Here is a 22,684-nt window from a genome sequence, read left to right as displayed (position 1 = left end):
TCTACTTCTCTGCCAGTTCCACTCTCATCCCCCTCTGTGGCAGCAACCCACTCTTCTGGGTTTATTCAGGATGTGTCCCCATTTGATCATGACTGTGCAAGGACTCCTTCCAAAACGGTGGTGGCAAAGGGTGCAGCTTCTCAGGAAATCCCTTGTTGTTGTGGTAAGTTCCACCAAGCTGACTGTAACGAGCATCAGCTCTTCCCTTGTCCAGCGAGTGGTGTTCCAGCTCAGCTGCCTCTTTCCTTTCATCACCTCCAGTGCAAGCCTCTCCTTTCCACTGAGGAGTTTATTGGCTTGTTGGAACCAGAGGATGGCTGCCCTTCAGCCTGAGACATCTCTGAGAACCAACTCTAAAAGAATTGCATGAGATTGATTGGATGGCTGTGTTCAGATGCATTAAGGAGATTTCACCTGCAGCCCAGAATAGTTTTTTGAAGTTTCAAGTCTCCTTTTTCTTGCTGGGCTCCCAGGCGCTGAAAGAAGACAGCAGGGCTATTCCTGCAGGGTTAAGCAATATGATTAGGACCCTAATAAGCAGTTGTACTTGGTGGTAGCTGTGTAAGCTAGGTCTTGTAATTTCACTTATTATTTTAGTATTACATTCCCAGAAAGTACCCCACTTTTCTTATGTTATTTTTTTGTACGGAGAAATGTGATGCAAGCTAACTTTTATTGTTAGAAAAACCCGATGATCTGAGAATATCCATTGCTCTATGTTAGCTCTGAATTTACTGCTTTTGAAAATTCTACAGAATTCATTAAATGAAGTGAAAACTTGAAAAAAAATTGCTTTTTACATTATTCCCCCACTCAACATTATGCTCCTGCCAAGTGTGCACTTCCAGATAAAAGATGTGAGGATATGCTTTTTTTCCAAGTATGACAAGTGAAGGGGAACTAAAGCTAGTAAACTTCAGTTTGTATCACTCCATACTTTTGTCGAGATTATTGGCTCACAGGTGTTGCAGCACTACCTCTGAAGTGACAACTTAGCAGACTGGTCTAGAAAAAACACGTTCCTTCATAAAACTAAACACTCTCGGGGGCAGCATCTTCCTCCTTCAGCCTTTTTCTTTGCGCATTTCCACTCGCGGCCACAGTTTGACAGCCAGCCAGGCTCTCGCTTGTAGCGTTGGCTACAGAGCATCACCTGGCGCCATGTCACACTGAGGAGGAGCAGGGCAGCGGCCCAACCACCCTCGGCACGCGGCACCAGGCAGCCCGAGCGCAGGAGTTCCTCCGCCATGGCTCATCCACGGCAGGGTAAGAGGCTGAGGAGGAGCGGAGCCGTTGCGAGGCGCGGGAGCAGCGCCGGGCCCGCACACGCAGCAATGGCGGCTCCCACACCGCCTCTGGCGGCGCGCGCGGGGGCAGCTCCTCCCCGCGCGCAGCCGAGCGCCCAATCATCGATCGCGGCCGGGCCACAGCGCGGCACGCAGAGACAGCGATCGGGGGCGTGCCGCGAGCCCCGGAGGCGGGGCCGGGGCCGGGCTGAGGCGGTTCCGCGACAACCAAAACAACGGCCCGGCCCGGCAGCCCTTGCGCCCGCGCCCCGTCGCCACCTTCCCCGCCGCCGCCGCCCGGCGGGGCCCGCTCGGGGCGCGAGGTGGGCGCGGAGACCCCGCCCGTCCCGCTGCCGCCGCCATGAAGCTCCGCGTACGGCTGCAGAAGCGAACGGCGGCCCTGGAGGTGCAGGGGGCGGAGCCAACGCTGGGGGAGCTGCGCGCGCAGCTGCGCCTGGCCCTGCTGCCCGCCTGGGGGTACAGGTAACGAGCGGAGCGAACCATCGTGAGGGGTGCCGGGGGGAGGCGATGCCGCCCGTGCGCGGCCCGGGCCGGCGGGGCCGTACCACGCGGCGCGGGGGGAGGGCTCTGCCCCAGGCCCCGGGCGCGGTGCTGCCCCCTGCGGGGCGGGCGCGGCGCTGCGGCGGCGGCGCTGCCCGGGCCCGAGGCGCATCCCCGGCACTGGCAGCGCCCGGCCCGGCCGCTTTACCCGGCCCACGGCACCGGCTGCCCGGGCTCCTGCCGGGCCTGGGACCCGGGCTGCCTCCCGGCTGGGCGCTGCGGAGCGGGAAAGCAAAACTTCGGCAGTGCTCAGCTGCGAAGTGCGGGTTGCAGCGCGGTTAGAGCTGACTGAGATTTCTGCGTGGCGCTGAAGTTACAAAATGCTGTAGGGTCTCGGTTTTACACTTTTCTCAGGCTTCCTGGACAATCTCGGTTGGAGTTTCATAAACATTTTATCTGTGAAGAACTCACGGCATCCTCCGTAGGAAAATGAATCGCCTGTAAAAGGGGAGCGTTTTGTGGCTGAAGGGTTTGTGTCACAAACCTTTAATTCGGTCCGACGCGCTGCTGTTTCACTGGTGATTCACACAGCGGTGTGGGCAGGAGGAATCCGAAGTGACTGCTTGCCTTGCCACAGTGGGTGTATTTTGTAGCTGCTGCTGGGTAGCTGCTTCCCTGCTAACCAGTTTCATTTCTGTTTTTTTTTTGCCTGAAGTGTCTTATCTTGTTATCCTCATTTGCAGCTAGCATTCTATAGGACACCTGCTGATCATTGGAATAAATGTTTAGCTTGGTGAGAAAGCAAGTTGGTTGAGGCTTCAACACTATTTATTTTTAAATAATCCGAGGCAGTAGCTTATTTAGATCTTGTTTTCCAACTGTGAAATCTTTTTTGAAGGATACTTACTTGCTTTCCTTCATAACTGTTTTATGACCAATTTCTGTAAATGAAATTTTATTTACCAAGCAGCTGTAGCAACTTAAAATGTACTTGGTGAGAAACATGGGGGACGCAATTTCATATAATCTTTTCATAGTTTCATATAATCTTTTCCCCCTCACCCGTATTTCTTTTATATATGGGTAATTAATAGTGGATTAAGCCCCGTGGCACAATACTATTGTAATATGCAGTATGCATTTCTAATTGTAGAATCACAGAATCATGAAGGTTGGACAAGATCATCAAGTCCCATCTTTGACCAATCACCATGAAGCCACCTAAACCACAGCACCAATTGCCATCTCCAGTGTGTAGCTATCCAGGTGCAGCCAACCATGTTTCCTTACTGCTTTTTAAAATTATTTTGCAGTTCTGATACCACGTTTTCAATAACACTGAACAGAAAAGATGCTCTCACAGAGGATCAGAAGACCTTAGCTTCATATGGGATTGTTTCTGGTGATTTGATATGCTTATTACTAGAAGAGCCAGATGGACAGCCCAGCCTACCTCCTTCTCCTGCTGCTCCTGCCCCACTTCAGAATGGTCATGAGCCGTCCAACAGTCAGGCCAACGGTGCAAGAGAAAGGCAGGTGGAAGTTCAAGATAGTGGTGAGAGGGTAAGTACATGGGAATTTTCCTGTACAGCACAAGGCAAAACGGAAGGTGTCCTGTTGTGTCAGTTGCTGTGCTATATAGGAGTGAATTTCTTGGGAATATTTGGCTCCTTATCCTTGTCTGACACATGCTTGGTTATTTGAATGGAAATTTGTCTCTGTTCATTGTATATCACTGTGGTACAGAAGAGAACCCAGAGTGTTTCAGGTTTACAGGAGTATATGTTTTTGCTGGAACATGCACGTAAGGATTATGTTTCTTGCCTGCCTCAGTGTCGTCTTCTTGAGGAACCGAGTTTAGACTGGGGCAGATGCAACAGGCAGTGTTGAAGATAGGCTCTTATCTTTTCCCCCTTTCCTGACCCTTACTGCTTATAGTTTTCATCTGCTTTTATTTAATAATGTGTCTGTGTGTAGTTTTGTCAGTTAATTAATAGCATGCCATGATTTATAAGAAAGGAAGCTACAATGAAGCCACAGTGTTCCTCAAGTGGCAGGAGATGCACTCCATTGATTGACTTTTTTTTTTTTCCTCCTCTGCTGTTTAGGCCTGTTGTGTTTGTTGGCAGTCCAAGTTGGCATTTGGGTCACTTGCTATGCATATTGGCTAAGTTCAAATAAATATTGATACTGTAGTGATTAAATTATTCCTATGTATGTTGCAAAAATTCTGATGAAGGTTTAATATACTGTGATCACTTTGCCTTCAGTTAGTATATGCAACAAAATGACAGACCCTTTCATGGAGGGTTTGCATTATAAAAACTAAAAACTACAAGGGCTACATATACGATCCCAGTCTCCATCTGGAATGCTAGAAAATGGAGGTATAATGAATCCATATGACTTGTATGGGGAATCAGGCTGGAATAAGCAGCTGTATAATGTTGATGTATATAGAGGTGTAATATTCTGAACAAATATATGCTTTGCTTTCCCTTGAAGGCAGGATCCAGCCAAGAATTTCCTTCTAGATTAGTCCCAGAAGATCCTGACCTGGAAGAAAGTACAGGTTCCTATCCCTCCGAACCCATGCTGTGCAGTGAGGCTGCTGATGGTGAAACACCCCATTCCTTAGAGGTGCTCTACCTTTCTGCTGAGTGTACCAGTGCCACTGATGCCTTGATCGTTCTGGTTCATCTTCTTATGATGGAGACAGGCTATGTACCTCAGGTAGGTAGGTGCAGGAGAAACAGAAGTTTCTGGATCAGTGTGGGGAAGCTGTGGAATATACAAGCTGCATCTGAGGATCTGGGGCTGCTGAAGGATCAGCTTCTCAAAATTCCCAGAAAGTTTTCAGACTGAAGACTGGAGCAGCTTTTAGAAGAAGAGGCCTATCCTTGTGTTTCTGTTGGTCCTCGGCCTCACTGGGACCCAGCTGAACCTCCTGCTTCTGCCTTTTACTATAGAGCATGTGAAAATGTGCTTAGATTGTGGCACTTCCCCAAGATACTGCCTTAAGTGTCGGTATCATCTCAATGATATCCTGTCAAATGGTATTTAATGAGGTCTAAGTCTGCCAAAAAGTGTCTCTAATTCCGTATTCAACTTAGTGTCAAACTTGGCTTTGATTGTTCTAATCTGTAGAGGTATCATACTCAAGCACCTATGGCAGTATGTCTGTACAATGTATGGATTCACTTTTCCCCTTTTCATTTGCATTTTATATTTACTAATACATGGCTGAACATGGAGAAAAAGATTTGGTCTCAGTAAGGTGTTTAAATTCTCATCTTTTTTCTTGCAGTGAGGCTGACTAAGCACATGTGGGTGTCTGGTTGACCAACACCAATTTAATAAATCTGCTGAGTTCATTGTAGCACCATAATTTGAAGTACTATGTAAAGAATACATTTGCCACTGTGAATAAAGTTTATGGCAGTGAGCAGGCTTGGAGGTAGGGAAGATGAATGCTGTGCAGATTTAAGAGGAAAGAAAGAACCTACTTGTGCTTGTGGTTATATTGTATCCCACTCTGATAATCCGTATGAGCTGTTTCATACTGAAATTGAAAGCAAATCTGTTAGTTGAATCGGGCATTCTAATTAACTTCAAACTATCATTCTTAAAGCCCTGTCAAATATGGTAAGTTCACAGAAAAGGTGCAATGTTTTTTTTTTTTTGAGCAGCAAATTAATTATGTGCAGGAGTTGTCAGAATGCTGGAATGGATGACAGAATGAAGTATGTGTCTCAAAGAAAGAGGTGTGAGTGCTCACTGAATGTCTGTTCCTGTCAGGACAAAAATTACTGAACTTCACTTAGATGTGCTGTTAGTTTTGGGTACAATGTGTATAATCATATATATTCATAATCACTGAGTCATTAGAACTGATCTAGTTCAAAGGGTTGAATTGCAAGCATCATTCTGCCATTTCCTAACTTCTGATCCTTTTCTCACCCTTCAGCATTGGTACATTGCTAAAGTATGACTGTGTTTGTTATCCCTTTACATTTGTAGGGGATAGAAGCCAAGGCAGTCTCCATGCCAGAGAAATGGAGAGGGAATGGTGTTTATAAGCTACAGTACACACATCCCCTTTGTGGAGAAGGTTCTGCTGGTTTGACTTGTGTGCCTCTGGGAGATCTTATTGCTATTAATGGTAAGTCAGTCAAGTCTTTGTCCTGGATGCACATTCCTAAGTACCACCATTGTTTAGGAAGAGAAAACTTAAGTGTGCTTTTGTGTGTTTTTAACTGCACCTTTATTACTTGGGTTGCTGAGGTGCAGAGGATGCCACTTCCTGATGCTGAATACTCTTTTCCAGTCTCTGTGTTGACTGTTTTTTTCCCTCTTGTTTTAAGAGATTAACCCTTAGGAGTTTCAGCTGGCCTTTTCATTGCAATATTGTAGAAATACCTTTGTTGTCTCATTTCATAGGAATTTTGGTACACATTGCCAGACATAAAGGAAGTAGATTTGCTTCAGCTACAATGTTTTGGCTTCTTTTATGTTTTCTGCAAGACTTAAAACTTCCAGACTATGTATTACTTAAGTAATGAAGTGGTCTTTGTTGTCTCTCTTTATTTTAAATTTTGAAATGTCTTTCTTTCTTTCTTTTATTTATAGCAACATTAAAAATCAACGAAGAGATTAGAAGTATTAAGAGAATCCAGCTATTGCCATCATCCTTTGTTTGCTTTCAGGACCCAGGTATGCCTGAGCTATGATCTCATAGTAGTAAACTGAAAAGTAAAGGGACACACTGAGTAAGAATTTGCTTTAGTAGAGCACCAAATAGGTACAGAATAGCAAAAAAGAATAAAAGTGTGGTTACCATTTAGGTTAGTCATAACTTCTTGGCAAAAGGATTTCAGAGTGTTGCCATTTACTCACATTTTGTTGTTAGAACAAATTGTATTTTTTGGATTAACAATGTAAGGAAAGAACCTTGTAAAGCTCAGTTTATCATTTGGCCCATATGCCTGTTATTTATGAGGTCTTAGGCATATGTGTGAATCTCTGGGACAGCAGTGCTGAGTGATATCCCCTTTCTTCCTGGCAGCTCAGAGCTTCAGAGGCTGGTGGTACCTGCACTCTTGTTGTGGTGCTGTAGTTGTTAAATTCCTTTTGTCAGAAAACATATGCTGACCACATAGTTTCTCCAGAGTGCCAAAATTAGAGTGAAAACTAAGTTGAGGGAGGAGAGAAGAGCAGATCCATGTGGGTCTTTGTGAGCCCAGACCTGACCATCCTTATATTCTCTGGAGGATATGAGTTGCTTTACTGGCAGTCCATGCTGACTCAATTTCCTATGTTCTGTGTAGTCCCTGAAATACAAGCCTAATTGAAAGGTTGTAGAAGAACTGAGTGCTGAAGTGTGTCCAGTATAACACTAAAGTCTTCTTGCTCCTCTTTCTTCAGAGAACAGCATGGAAGAGTACTTCTGTCAGAGGAATGAAGGTTGCAGGCTCTTAGAACATAGATCTGTGTTAGGCAGGAGCTTTGAAGTCTGACAGAGGAAGCTCTGACAGCTTGAGAATCAGTTTGTTTCCAGAGAACTCAAGTCTTTCCCTTAACTGTGCCATCTAAGGCTGAAGGAAAAGCTTAGCCCAGTCAGGTTTCTAGTTCTTCAATGACTGACTTGTTGCAGGATTATTACACTCTAGCTGCAGAGCTGCTCCTATCAAGATCACAAGCAGAAAAAAGCTGTGCTAATAAGAAAACTGTAATTCTTATATAATTGTTGCATTATAACCTCTTGAAGTTAAGCTTTTTCCCTCTCTTCTTTGATAGAGAAGGTTGCAGGTGTTTACAAAGACCTTCAGAAATTGTCCCGTCTCTTTAAAGACCAGCTGGTTTACTCTCTCCTAGCTGCTGCCCGACAAGGTGAGAGAAAATATTTGCAATTAAAGATGGAACTTAATTTGTGAGGATGGAAGGAAGGGAGTCAATCTAAAGCCTTGAAGGAAGAGTGTTAGAAACAGCTGTTGAGTGATAGGTGTATAAACAGTAAAAATAAAGTAAAATATACATGCTAAAGAAATCATATTAATCTTTGTAACTCAGAAAATGTTAATATAATTCTGGTTTTAATTTTGATTGCTCTACTCTCACTTCAGAGATGGAAATGGAGTGGCTGTTTTCCATGCATAATGATGAGGAAATCCTACCACAACAATTTTATAGCAGTAGTTCTGTAGTTTTGATCTATTTCTTTGTCAAAACAGAAACATTTATTTAACATCATGTTTGGAAGTCTGACCTCAGGAATAGTCTTACTAGGAACGGTCCTTGAGGGCTTGGAAAGGATGGTAGGAAGTAACCCAGGCTGGTGTTTATGAACCAGTAGGAAGCCAGGCTTTCTCTGCATACTTACTGTCATAAATGTTCTCAGTTTTGTATTCTGAAGACAATGGAATTCCCTCTAGACTTCAGTGCATGAAGATTTTATGTGAAGCATGTGCTCTATATTTGTCTTTTTTGCAGGGTTATGAAATTGGGCAGGTCTTTCTTCCCTTTACTTATTCCTTAGCTCCGTAGCCTGTAAGCATAATTTAGTGTGCAATGTTTCTTAGGCATAGTGCTCAGTATAAAGTGTAATTTGTCCTATTTTGTGTACCTCTTAAGTGTAGTTAGAGTTGCAAGAGATCTGTTTTGCAAGGAGTCACATCACAGTAGTTGCTCAGAAGAGTGGTGTAACTCAGGCATCAAAGGGAGAGGATGTAAGGGAAAGATTATAATGTTCTTTCTTTCTTTTGGGGTCTGTGGAGATAGAAGCACTACCTAAGAGAAGTCGAGTTTACTGTATTTTTTTCTGAACTTTCTTTCTCCTTTCTGTAGCTTTGAACTTGCCAGATGTGTTTGGGTTAGTGGTCCTTCCTCTTGAGCTCAAGCTTCGGATTTTCAGACTCCTGGATGTCCGTTCCCTGATCTCTCTCTCAGCTGTTTGCCGTGATCTCTACACAGCTTCCAATGACCAGCTTCTGTGGAGGTTTATGTACCTGCGGGATTTCCGAGGTAATGTCAGGCACATCTTTTTCTCATTACATTCTCATGTTGACAGAGGGGTTAGTTCTGACAGGCTTTGATAAGAGGCTCCTCAGGCAACCAATAATGATATTGAAACACTGTGAGTAAATGCAGTTGTTTGTGATACTAATCAGTACAGTTGATCAGTGTGTGATTCAGGGGGATGCAGAGTTTTCTACCAAGGAAAATGGTTGGCAATCTTCTGAGCCGTTATTGATGCTCCACATGGTTCATCCCCTTGTGTGGTGCAGGCTTTCCTTGTTTTCATCTGTTTCCTTTGCTGCCTTGATGTATTGGCTACTGCAGATATTAGGAAATGGAGGGAAGATATATTCCTGCTTCAATTTCTCACAAGAGAGTTAAGAAACAAAGGTAATCAGGGGAAGTGCTGTCAGAAGGCAAAGGCAGAGATGATGTTTCTGGGATTTCTGTATTTAATAACATTTCAAGATCATGCTTTACTTGGGAATGGGTGTGCAAGTAGATTACCTATCAAAAGGACCTGGAGCTTTATATTTTTTAAGATACATTATCTTTAAAAAAAGATGTATTGACCAAAAGTGTTGTTCATATCTTGATTAGTCTTTGAATTCTGACAAACTGCAGGTATCTGCAGATCTGTTGCTTTTCTTAATGCTTTGCTTCTCTTTGTAGATCCTATTGCAAGACCTCGTGACACAGATTGGAAAGAAGTAGGTGGCTTTTTAATATAATCTCTCTGAGATCAATCTTAGTTTGAGAATTAAGTATAGACTTTGGGAGGCACTAACTTTGAGTTAAAGTTTAGCTTAGAAGTGTGGTATTCTGTGTGTGCATGTTGGTCAGACTAGCGGAAAGGAACATCAAGAAGTTGTGGTGCACTCTTCATGAGGGTTAGAGATCTTCTGGGGTGCTGTGCCTGGTCTTTGGTGGGCAGGGCTGGTCTGAGTTTTCAGGCTGGTGAGGAGCATGTGCTGTAAAACTGAATGTAGCTGCTGAAGCTGGAACACTTAGAGAGCTTTAAAATACTTTTTTTTTCTGTCTGCAGCTATACAAGAAAAAGTTGAAACAGAAGAAGGAAGCCCTGAGATGGAGGCACATGATGCTTCTGCCCCCTATACCTCATCCAATCCCCTTTCATCCCAACCCATTCTATCCTAATCCCTTTCCACCCAACCCATTCCCATCAAATCCAATCTATCCCCCAATGATCATTGGGGGAGAATATGATGAGAGACCAACACTTCCATATGTTGGAGACCCAATTAACTCACTCATTCCTGGCCAGGGAGAAGCACCAGGTCAGTTTCCTCCATTCAGACCACATTTTGACCCCATTGGCTCCCTGCCTGGAGCAAACCCCACGCTTCCAGGACGAGTTGGTCCCAGTGACAGGTTTCCACCTCGACCCAGCCGGGGCCGCCCCATGGACATTCGCCGTGCATTCATTTGATTGCTGCTTTTTCCTGCAGGGAGTTCTGTAGTTGCTGAGCTTGCTTTCTAACTGTAGGAGATTGCAGATCCCAGGCACTAACATCTGCCTTCAGATTGTGTCAAGAACATGTGTGCATGGTGATGTCCCAACTGCAGAGGCTGGGTTTGTTTTGTGCTCTGGTAGTGCTGTATCACCTGGCACTTAAGGTCTGTTCCTCAAAGAGCTACGACTTAGAGCAGTTTGTTCTGCTGCCCCCTCCTTGCCCTTGATCGTCTGTGAAGTGCTACTTAGAGACCAGAATAGCAGCCAAATCCTTACTGCATCAGATAAAGAGCACTTTAAATACAAACCCTCTACTTGTCTGTTTTATTTGAAGAGTTTTACTGCATTGCCAGGATGAAAGGTTTTGTTTAAAATCTACTCAGTTAATTAATAATCGTTATTAACAAAAAAGTTACCACATAGAACAGGATACTGCCGCTGTTATGGTGGATGTGTGTTCATGGAAATTTTTAAAGGTGTTGTTTCCTTTTTCCTTTAATGTTTTATTAGGTAAAAAGCATTTTTGTATTGTTACTTAATGCACAAAGAATACAGCAAAGGGATTTTCTTTACAATGGAAATATTAGAACACAAATAAATTCATTTTACAAACAATTGAGTAAAGTCATGCCACAGTGCAACTCAGAAGTTTAAGCAGAAGCAGAGAAATTTTACAAAGAATCAGCAGCAAAACTTTTGACTTTGTCCTTGACTTTACAAATAAGGATCTGTAGTACACGACTGCATTTACTGTGTTTGAACTAAAAGTGGTGTGAAAATGCATCTCTTCTTCCTATCTGACATACTTAAAGAATTAAATAGGCTGAACCTGGTTACAGTGGTGATGGGATCACAACAACATAAGAAGCAGAATGTGTTCTGACTTTAGTAAATTCCATTTAGTTCCATTACTTAAGTATCAGATGATAACTTGCCAAAAAGAAATGTGTCGTAGCATGTTATGAGCACCTTTCAAGTGTTGTCTTATTAACTAATGAGCAGCTAACAAGACCACTGTTAAAGTTTCCTGATGAGACCTGCAAACTGATGCTGGAGCTCAATTAAAGGAAGACTGGAATGACTGAACTTTGCTAGAACTTTTAATTTCTTATGTATTTTTTAAGATGATTGATCTCAGTGTTTCTATAAATGTGAATGGTACTTAATGGCTGTTGTGACAACTGATATTATTTTCTAAAACTTTTTTGAAATTCCAGCTGTGGAAATGGAATGACATTTCCTGTTAAATACAAGCTATTTAATCAGTAATTCTTATGTGCTTTTTCTGGTGAGATTTCAGTGGTTCATCCTCTCGTTTTGTATAAAATCAGCTGACATTAGTAAGGTCAGGGAGTTTTGCCAGTGGAAGTAAAATATAATACTTTATTTTGCTGTCAAAAGTTGTATTGCTTCTTTCTTCCTTTTCTTCTTCACAGAGATCCTTTTCCTTCCCTACCAAGATTAGCCTTAACTTTTAACTTTTGCCTTCAGTGGTTGAATTGCCTTGTTCCAAAAGCATTTTTACCAGTGAAATGCATAGTCAGATCTCTTAGAGTTTGCAGCAATTCTTTATATTCCACTGACTATAAAAAGGAAAAGGTAAATCTACACTGTATTGGTCTTGCACAATTTTGTCCTTGTGATGCTTCAGCAGCGCTTCAGCAGTGCGTAAATAATACTCGGATAAGGTTACAGAGCTTTAACTGACAAAATAATTCATAACTTATATTTTTTCTTTTTTTCCAAGCTATTTCTGGGAACAGTGATCACATAGTGCGTGTTAGGAGTTAATTTTGTGGTGCCAGTGGTGCTCACATTGCCAATGCCTTGATGACAGTCACATGGCTAGCCCTGCTGGCAAGCCACGTGCTGCTCTGGAATTGGGCCCTCTTTGCTGAAGACAGCCATGAAGTCATACTTCTGCAGGCTGATGCCAGAGGTTCAGTTTATCCTGGATTTTGTAATTGAAATGTTTGGTTTTGAAGTAATGAACTCGGCCCTTTTACACCACTAAGTGACCTGAAGATACTCCTTCCCTTTTTTTGTTCTCCCTCACATTGTAGTAAAGGTGTTGTGAACCAAAGATTAAGAAACCTGAATTAGCTGAAATTGTAAAGTTCCTTAAAGAGGAGTTCCTGTTATTCATAAAACAGGGTATAAAGTATAAAGTGAGTATCTCAGGACCAACAGTATAAAATTAGAAGACAAAACAGAGGAAATACTTGAAAACTAGCTGCTTGTTTGTTTGGTTTTTTTTATTTCCTAGCTCCTAAGTTAAGTGTGTATATCATTGCTGTTGCAAATGATAAAAGAGAAATCACAAAAGATGAAATGCCTTAAGATGAGCGTTCTTTACCTGTACTAATCAGTATCTAGCACTGTAAAGGTTGCTACTGAGTCACTTGGAAATAAGGAACTATTATCCTTGGCTTTTCTATGTATTGTTTTATCTTAGTAATGAAATTTCAGGCCAACCAGATGAAGCAGCTGAGGCATACACAAGGTCTATGAGTCATACACAAGGTCTTACCTACCTGCTTGTGATTAGTGGAAGACTGTAAAATACCACTGCATTTACAAGTGGTATTTTTTAAGCAGGACTGCTGTTCTGCTGGACCTTAGCTTGCCTGGGAATGTGTGTTCCATTTCTCTTGAAATACCACACCTAGCTATGACAAGAAAGTCAAGGTGTTCTTCAGTTTGTAGCTAAACAGCAAAATGTAAACTAATTTTCCAGGTGGTGGATGTGGTTGGGTGTCACAGCTGTGTCCCAGCTACTTCATGGGCTGGACCCAAACACACAAACCTATTCATGTTTCCTGGCTTCCATGTGAAGAAACTTAAGGCAAATAGGACAAAAGAAGCTTTGACCACGTTCTCAGTGTTCACATCTGTGCGAGAAAGATTCCAAGGTGTGCTGTGGGGCTTGTGTGGCTTGTGATTTAAATGTAGCCTCTCTTTACCAGTTTTTCTGTGTTTTCCTACTGCCCCTACTATTATATTTAGGTACCTAAATGCCTCTTGGGTGTACCTTTGTTTTCCATTCATATAAAAGAAGAATACCCCTTGTATTCCCTCTTCTCTTTTTCTAGAGGGTAGGGATTTTGGAGTAGAAAGCCAGCATCAAAGGTAATAATTTGAAGATGGGATGATGCATTTGTGAAATCTCCTGTTAGCACATCTAGTATGTGAGCATCATACCTGTAGATGGGAAGTGTACTGTTGGGACAGTTACAGGACACAACAGATTTTCATCATTCTAGCTTTAGAAATCAACTCACTGCTTTAAAGCACTTCTGTGAATAGAACTGAAGGTGCTTTTTCAGGAACCATGGACTAACTAAATTAAGCTGAGAGTGCCTGTTGTTTGTACTTGATGTTACAACTTAAAGCTAGGCAGTGAGATGCAATTCTGTTTGCTTGTTTGTCAAAAGGCGACAGCTGGGAGCTGTAGGCAAATGAAGAGACTGAGTCACTACTGGGAATGAAAACTGACAGTGCTGTCCTGTTCCTGTGGTCTGTCAGAGGACAGCCCTGCTGTGTTCAAATGCAGCCTCAGCAAATGACCCAGCTGTTGCACTTTCAGTGATGAACTGCTGTTGATTTATGGGACCATGGCATACTAGTCACCATTCCTTTTTTGTATATGGCCTATTGGTGAGGGAATCATGGAATTTCAGGGGATAAAGCAATTGAGGATTCTCTCAGTAAACTTTCATTTCTCTCTCCGCATCTCTGTTGACCATTCAGAAGGGAAAGGCATAAACCATGCTGAGAGAAGTGTTACAGAAGGAAATCCTCTTCTACAGATAGTGAAGCCTGTTAATCTACTTCTCTCGCCAGTGGGACACTGCTTGCTCAAGGCCATTTCTCACTCTTTTATTGCTCCTGGAGACAACACAGCAGGGACTGGGTTATTTTTTCCTCAGATGATGACATATATTTATGATGCTACATGGTAAACTGCTTATCAAACCCTGAAGGACAGCACAGAGGTGAGGAAAGCAAAACAGAAGACAAGCCATCAGAGAATAAGATGGTTCTGTAATACCGAACTTGAGGTATAAATCATTGATCCGGATGAGTCTCTTGAGGGACTTCCAATCTGGAAAAGCTGTACTGTTATTTGCCATTATATGTGCAAAGGCCTGCTCAGGGGTAGGTCATACAAGGTCCAGATGACTTCATTGGATTTAGATGTTCATTACAGGTGCTATGCAGGAAGGATTTCCTTGTTTGGCTTTAGTCCCACTAGTGAATCATAAGATCCAAGATGGCTAATGCAGATGTTGCTTTTGCTGCTTTGGGGATCTCCTTGTTTAAGTGACAGCAAAGATCTGGGCCATTGGCTCAAATACTTTTTTGACTTACTGACATCCCTGGGCATTCTTAAGTATCATCATGGTGAAGTTGCCAAGGGAAGCACAAAGCCAAGTCTGGCCTCAAAGCTTCATGTCGAGGAGGTGAGATGAGGACTGGCATCTGCATTAGGTGTGTTCCTAACAGACCTCCCAGGGTGCAAGGGGTAGGATCTCAGCTGGTATAAATAGCTAGAAATTTATGGATTTACCTAGGATGAGTTTTTTCAATCATGAACACAGCTTGTGTGGGGTTTGTCATGTCCCTGTTCCAGTCTATGTGCACAGACACACACAGCTTCTTTCAGTGTTGCAGGATCAGAGGAAAAGCACATCAGCAAAGATCCATCTCTGGCTTCTCTGGAAGAATAATTCTTGGGAATGGTCAGGGAGAACTAATACTGATTGTTACTGCTTGGGACAATCCCATATGTGCCCTCCTGTGGTTTGGTGTCTCAGGAAGGACCCAGGTCATCTTATTTGTGAAATGTAATTTTCCAGTTCTATTGCAAGTTTGTCACCTTGCATTCATTTTGCATTCACCCCAGCAAAGTCAGTGGGAATTCAAGGCAGGAGACAGGATTTCACTCCATCTCTCTGTCCATTCAGTATTATGGAACACTCAGCACACAACTATGTGCACTTCATCAGATCTGCTATTAATTAAGCATGCTCCTGAGGGACATACACAGCCAGATGTGATCAAGTCACCAAAGTGCTTGGAGTTTAGCTGGGTTTTGTCTGGAATTTGTGTGAACTGTGAGTGTGAACTCTGGTGTTTTCAGGGGCAGGGGAAGGAGTTGTTTTTTTGTGTGGAAGACTCATTTCTTAGGTTATTTTTGAACTAAGGCTACAGGGTTAGAACATGACATTTTTCTCTCAGACCTCGGGAGTCACACGCAGGGGACATAAATGCAAGGCATGAAACAGAGATGTTTTATCTGCTATGAGCAGAATGATCTGGAATAAAGCAGCAGACCATCTGGCTGACCTGCTTGTGTGATCTTTGGTGCTTACTAATGCCTGGTACCGTCTTTATCTTGAATGTAGTTTTGCTCTGAAAAGTGACCTTTTATGAAGTTGCTATAATGAAATTCCACAGTTCACTGGATGCTCAAGCATGCTCACTTTGTTGTTCAATGGATACTTATTCTTGACTCTGCCTTTGCATGGGTGTTTCTGAAAGAAGCCTAATTTTTTTTACCTTGATCTTAACAAGAATTCACTAATTGGAATTTAATTGTATTGACTATATACAAATTAAAATAAAACCTAGTTTGCACTGTCATAACTGTGTTGACTCCACAGGGGGTAGCAAGAGTAAAATTTGCTTTACAACTCAGAACAGATATTATTCTGATTATGCACAAAACCCAATGAAATACTGACACTTTTATACAGTCACTTTTCAGATCATTATTTGAATATTTTCTTTGTATTAAAACAATTATAGTTCTCTAAATTCCCTTTACCCAGGTGTTAGTTGTCAATCGCTGGGTTCACTGAGTGTATTCCAGGATGACATCAGGTATGACATAATGTAGAATGAGGGCTGACAAAAGCACAGATCCAGTTGCAGGACTGTTAATCAGAAAACAGGCTAGCAAATGATTTCCTCAGGTTGCGGATGGTCTCAGCTTTTGCTTCATCTTCAGTGGCATTTCCTCGCTGAGATGACTCAGGTATGCTGAAGTTGTTTGTCAGGGACTGCGATTTGCTGAAAGGGAAAACAAAGTTCAGTCTCAGCAGGAGAAGGTGGGAATTCAAAGCTGGTTACTCATGCTTTGTGTTTCATCACAAAAACAAATGCTAGGATAAAAAGATAGGTTGGCATGGAAAATATCCATGTGCTAAGATATCCAGGAATGGGGGAGGTGGGACAGAATGAGGCATGGGCAAGTGGCTCAGTCCAAACTGGTAGGTGTTGATGAAAACATCTGACTAGAAGTATGCAGTTGCTATTTGGTGAGGCTGTTGTGAGACACCTTGAAGTAATTTCACTACTAATACAGAAGAGATTAATATTGGGAGTCACCTGTCTTTCATCAGCCTTACCAGGAATGATGGTCTTGGCCTTTCAGCTGTGAGAGCTGAAGAGGCTGGGTAAGTTGGCATCCAGATCCCCTGCAATGTGTGCTGTTTCCCGCCCTCCTCAGCCTGTCTGCTCTGACTGTCAACTCTCTAATGCAGGTCTTTGGGTTGACCACACTGCTCCTGCTGACTGTGTATCTGCTAGCGATCAAGTTCAGATCAGGACGTGCTTTTGAAGTAAATGTCCCAGTTTTCCCTGCTACCATGCTTAGTCTCTTCTGATCAGTAATAGGTATCCAGCACAAAAGTAGACTGGAAAAAGTATCTGAAATACATATAGTGTGGTGACTGCATCCTTAGCACCAACAATTTGATCCTTAAGTACATCTCCTTTAGTTTGTCTTGCTTGTGTAAACGTGATCACTGAAAGCTTGTTCTAGAACATCGCTCCTCTGCTTCTCAGAAATTGTCTTCTTATTCCTAGCCTATGTTTTATTCTGGCCTGTTCATACCAATTTTCTTGTGCTAACTTTTTGTCAGCATCAGACCTTTTTTTGGTCAGTTTTCCTGTCATGGCGCCAGCTAGATATTCTCCACACAGGGTGACAGCAAAAGCTGCTTCCAAAGATCCACAACAGTTCAGCAGTGTGCTCTGCTCCAGAAGAGTGCTTCCACATACAGTCACCATCTGGAATTTTATATACATGAATAGGGCCACTTCCCCCTGTCTCCCCAGCCTTTTTGTTACCAAATGCAAAAAGAACCTTTGTGGCTCCTGCACCTAGGAAATAGTGAAGCTGGTGAGCTTTCTGGTCAATGTTGTGCTGTTTGCAGCCTGTGAGGATTATACACCCTGCTGGGAAGGTGGTGGCTCTGTTGATATGGCCGGGGTAGAGCACACGATGAACACTGAGCACGTGAACAAGAAGAATAATGTGAAATCTTTGTGATGTCAAATACAACCTGTTTTTCCTAACAACAGGTCACTGGTGCGCTGTTATGCCAAGGGATACACATTTACCTCTGAAGTCACTCACAGTTGTGCAGGCCTTTGTCCCTGGGGACTGCTGCTTGACAACAGATGATATATTCTCCACATCATCTCAGGATACTTCCTGGACAGCCTTATTCTAATGTCTACAGATACTAGGAGTCTGTCAGAGACTTACTTCAGGTGTGGGTGTGGGGTGGTTTGCTGCTTGGACATTTCCGTGGGGCTCGGCTGGCTGGGAGCCCGGCCTTGGGCAGGAGGCCGAGGCTGCTGTGGAGGGAACGCGCCTGCCTTGGAGGCCTGCACTGGAGAGGAGCCAGTTGCTGATCGGATTTGCTGTGGAGATCCAGGTGACCTTTGCTGCTGAGGGGAAGTGGACTGAGGACTCTGGGGCTGCTGTCCTTGAGGAGACAGCCGCTGCTGTGGGGGTGCGTTTGTTCGGGGAGGCTGAGATCCTTGTGGCTGGCGTGGTCCACCTGAAAGGGACATGTAGACATAAACATGAGGAAGTGTATGTGGCGGGCAACAAGCATGGAACATCTCTATGGAAGGATGGGTTTTGCTAAGAGGAGAGACTCTTTGGAGTAGCTTTATGGAGAAGAATATGGCAAATAAATACTCTCTTACAGGCCTAAAATTGGTGTGATTTCCTTCTCCCTAGAGTTGTCCATTTCTCTGCCTTCTTCAGCACTAAAGAGATTTCTCCGCTCTCCCCAAAGGGAGTCACTTCAACCTGCCTTACTCTTCATGTATCTGGTGTTTCTTATCCTTGGTGAGCACTTCCTGCTTGGGTAAGGAAGAGTCACTGGAGAAGCAACTGTGTGGGAAATGTAAGCTGACCCTGCTGGTTTGGGTCAGCAGTCCCTTCACGGGCCCAGCAGTTTGATGTGAGACATTCCATCCTATCCCTACCCTCTGTTCTAGAACCATCACCCAGTGCCTTCAGTTGCTTTGGCAGCAGACTCTAAGAACTGAAGAGGATGTGGAAAACAATTGGACATGACATGAGAAATTTCTGGACAAGACAGATAATACTGTGAGGACCTGACAAAAGTTGCAGATAGTGTTGTGAGGTCTGGCTGGATTTCACAGGTGGTCAGGGGAGTTATGTGAGAAAAAGTTTTACAGAGAATTGAAGGGGAGTACTGGAGACAGATGGAGAGTAGTATCCTGCAAAACCAACAGGTCATATCAGTAATAGTAGTAATAGTATGGAATGCCAAGATTACATAGAAATGCTCAATTTTGGATGCAGCAAAACGATGACCAATGAGGAAAAGATAATTAGAGGAGGGTGTTAATTTGGTAGAAGATTGAAATGGAGAAAGGAAGGGAAGGTGGCAAAAATGAGGGTCTAATGAGTTATGTGAATTGAGTGGTTGGTGTGATCTGGCTACCCATGGGGCAGCCCTGTGCTTTATCACCTCAGTGTACATCAGGACAATAAACCAAACCTCTTGTTCTGACCAAGCCACACAAGTCAGAACTGCTTCTGCTGTCAGGAGGAGCTGGAGTTGTGCTCTTGCTGACATGGGAGCTCCTGGACAGAGGGATCAAGGATCCTGGCATTGCAATGTTGATGTCTGTTCCAAGCCTGACAACACTAGCATCTTCTTATCAATTCTTAACACTTGTAACTGCACAGCTTTGTGCAAACACAATATACTCTGTTGCTCCAGTGCCCGTTCAAGTGGCCTTGTTTTGCTGAGCCAAGTCCTATCAGTGGTATCAACTGGATCTATATCAAGTTTTCATCCCACTTTCTAAGCTTCTGTGGAATATGACAATATTTGCTTTAATAGTACACTGAATTTGCTGCCTGCTTGGCAGTGAATTGGAAAATGAGCAAAACCTTTCCCCTGATACCTTTTACTTAGAAGGCAAACTGATAGGACTCAGAGTCACCACTGACATGGGAATCAGAGAACTGTACCTTGTGGAGGAGGCCGTGGTTGTGACAGTTGTCCAAGTGGAGGTCCAGTCTGAGATTTCATTGACACAGGCTGAGCTTGTGGAGGCTAGAGGGAAAAAAGCCAGTCCAGTTAATACATAGTCCCTAAAGAGAAGCCTGAGGTAATACAGGAATTGTAGAGTCATGAAGTGTTCCTTAAATACACTCACACACATGCAGCATCTGGCTGGTAAAATCTCATGGGACTAAAATGGAGAGGTGAGTCAAAAAGAGCATAGAAGTTGTTTGCTCACAGGGAATAACAATGAAATGAAAATTTAGAATGTTTTTAGGCAATCAGGAATTACCAAAGTATCTGGCTTGAGGGATTCTCTCAGTCCCATCTCCTATTTTGGACAGTTGCCAGCACCAGATGTTCCGAAGGAAGGAGGGATGAACCATGGAAATGTCTACGGAGTAATCATCCCTGTACCCTAAGGGGTCTCCTCTTGATTACTAATAAGCATGGGTCAGCTTTAGCCCTGAAACATGAAGCTTATTATCTGCTCCACAAAATCTTTGCAACAGTTTCAGATATTTTGTTTTGATATTTACATCCAGACCCTTTGAGTCATGCTCACCTTTCAGCCTCATTGTCTTTCCCATTTCTTATCTCTGTTGCTTTGTTCTGAGTTTTGAGACTACTTCTCACAACCAGCCCATGCTAAGCCATTCATTATTTTGAAAACCTTCACTGCCCTCTCTCTCATATACCTCCTTTCTAAAGCCAAGAGACTTTAGAATCCCTCCAGTCCCTCCATGGGAATATTTCCAAGGCCCTAATTGTTTTCATCACCAACTTCTCTTTCCCAGCTTTGTAATTTCTCCTGGAGATGCCAGAGATGGGTCTGCTTATATTTTTCCAGATGAAGCAATATCTGGGTTCTCTGTATACGTTGCCAGTTCATTTTTCCTGCATCCTAATTTCCTGCTTTTCCCTTGTCAACACAACCATAGGCTGAGCAATGGTTTTCATTAGCCTGTATGCGACAAAGTATTTCACAAGGGAATGGCTGGTGCCACTTGAAAGTTCTGCACATTGTTTATGCTCTCTCTCTCTCTACCCCCAGCTTTGCTTAGCCTTCAGTCTTCCATATGGAGTTTCATTTGCTGTTATGGTGACTGAACATACATAGCTCTGTCAGATGTTCTTCACTGCCATCCCTGGTCCTGACTAATGCAAATAATTTGGTGCCATCTGCTCTTTCTTCTCTCTCACTGTTTAATCTTTTTGACAGATATTTTAATAAACAGATTAAGCAATGCAGAGCTGCTGCACAAAGGGCTGGTCCAAAGTTAACAAAAGTCTGAGTAAGTCTATTGCACAAAATTGTTTATGAAAACCAGAAAAGCTGGAGACAGATAGGCTGGTACATGCTGGATTATTTACATGCAGAACATCATGATAAAAGGGTCTTCAAGGCTCCTGGAAGGTCAAAAGAATGAGCTAAGTGATTCTGGAAATGTGAAGAAATGTTTCATAGTTGGAAACATTGAAATTAGTTTCAACTGACTAGCATAAATGTGATGAAGTTGCCAGTCCATCTTTTGCACTATTTACCTGGGACTTGCAAATGGACGGAGAAGGAAAATCTGTGAATTTTCCATTCATGGCTTCTAGCCCTACATGGCTTGGGAACTAAACCTTGCCTTGGTGTTGATGGAAATTACCTGTTCTGATGCTGTGAGATGTCTTGATTAGACCAGGCAAAGAAAAGGAATTGGATCTCCTATTCACCTCTACAGTCTCTCCCTACAGCCAACAAAGGCATTTCAGAAATAAAGGCAAAACAGGTTTTCGAGGCTGAGAGATGAAGGGGTGAGGACCAGCCCAAGGTCTTCTGGTGGTAGGCAAGGACAGAACCTCATTGTAGCCATGGCACTGGGTTTCATGTTGAAGGCATGAAAGCAAACTTGTCATTAACATCCTGTCCTGGGCTCAACCAACCCATTTATCAACATGGCCAGGTGCAGTATTTGAAGTATCCCCTCTGCTAACTGTTTGCAAGAATTAAAATTTCTAACATCTATATCTGAGGTCAGCTTCTGCTACACAATAAAACTTTACCTTTTAGCCCCTCCATGCTTTCTTTTATAGCTTGTCTGTTACCTTGCCTAAGGCTTTTTGACTAGCTACATCATTCTGACTGCCTGTTATCTACCACTTCATGAAAGTATTCCCAAAGAAATGAAAGGAAAAGAATCAAAAAGAAATGAATGGAACATTTTTTCTTCTTTGCAAAAAAATCATGCGGTAAATGCCCTGAGCTGTGGTTTCTGCTGATTTATTTATTCTTCTGTATTCTTCTTTAAATTATCATTTGAGATAATTCATAAAGTCTATGACTTACTTGTCTAAATTTTTCTACATTACTCTTACAGCTTTCAAACCACATATTTTGTATTTGTTTTACACCAGTCCTCTGGAGCAGTAACTATTTCTAATGATATTGCACAGTTTTTTTGGTAGCTTAGTCACTTCCCAAATTCAGTTCATTGGATGTAGCCATCTGGAATTGGGGGCTTAATAATTTTTTTAAAATATCAGTCATCACTGACTTAATAACTATTTTTGTTCTTTTCTGTGTCATTCCAATCAGGAAAAACTATAATGAGGTAAAGAAGTTCCCTACTTTCAGCAATTACATTAACTAGAGTCACAATGCTGTCTCTGTTGTCTTCTTTTCCTCCCTAAAATTTGGATGATCCATAGAGCCCAACAATTTTTGTTAGGGTTCCATTTCTGAAGAACTCAAACAACTTTTTTCATTCTTTCCTCTATCTGCTCCTCAAAATTAATTTCTATCCTTTTTACATTTCCTTTTATTACTTGTAGGATGCCACATAAAGGTCTTCTTAAATGTCAGATTTCCAAATTGGAAAGACTTTTTTCCCTGTTTGTCTTAAATGTCCTACCTGTAATTTAATTATACAAGTTTATTTCTCACATTCTTTGTGCAGGAGCAGATCAGAAGCCTATATATGCATTCCGGAAAACAGTGGTCTCTCAAAGAGTATCTCTACAGTTTTACTGCTAGGGGATGGATTGATTTTCTCTTTTCTCACGCTTGTGTCATA

At 42.7% G+C, this 22,684-nt stretch overlaps 2 protein-coding genes and 1 pseudogene across 2 annotated transcripts in view; 1 reads left to right on the top strand and 2 right to left on the bottom strand.

Moving 5' to 3' along the window:
- LOC132073484 (BPI fold-containing family C protein-like) overlaps positions 1–1,410 on the bottom strand; it is a 36,802-nt pseudogene extending 35,392 nt beyond the window's left edge.
- Positions 1,411–1,495: 85 nt separating this feature from the next.
- FBXO7 (F-box protein 7) lies at positions 1,496–11,544 on the top strand. Its single transcript, XM_059471665.1, has 9 exons — positions 1,496–1,769; positions 3,101–3,350; positions 4,293–4,520; positions 5,808–5,949; positions 6,417–6,500; positions 7,584–7,676; positions 8,631–8,807; positions 9,474–9,511; positions 9,847–11,544. Exons 1-9 carry the CDS (start codon positions 1,648–1,650, stop codon positions 10,249–10,251), a joined length of 1,539 nt encoding a protein of 512 aa, XP_059327648.1. The 5' UTR covers positions 1,496–1,647; the 3' UTR covers positions 10,252–11,544.
- Positions 10,586–22,684, bottom strand: part of SYN3 (synapsin III) — a 190,450-nt gene continuing 178,351 nt past the window's right edge. The window contains exons 12-14 of the mRNA XM_059471664.1: positions 19,589–19,673; positions 17,834–18,131; positions 10,586–16,350 (exon numbers count right to left, since the gene is read on the bottom strand). Of these exons, the coding sequence (XP_059327647.1) occupies positions 16,218–16,350; positions 17,834–18,131; positions 19,589–19,673 (516 nt within the window). The 3' untranslated portion in view covers positions 10,586–16,217. The remainder of the gene's footprint in view (positions 16,351–17,833; positions 18,132–19,588; positions 19,674–22,684) is intronic.

Source organism: Ammospiza nelsoni, chromosome 5 (genome assembly GCF_027579445.1).
Source record: "Ammospiza nelsoni isolate bAmmNel1 chromosome 5, bAmmNel1.pri, whole genome shotgun sequence".
Taxonomy (NCBI): domain Eukaryota; kingdom Metazoa; phylum Chordata; class Aves; order Passeriformes; family Passerellidae; genus Ammospiza; species Ammospiza nelsoni.
This window is presented reverse-complemented; position numbering and strand designations above follow the sequence as displayed.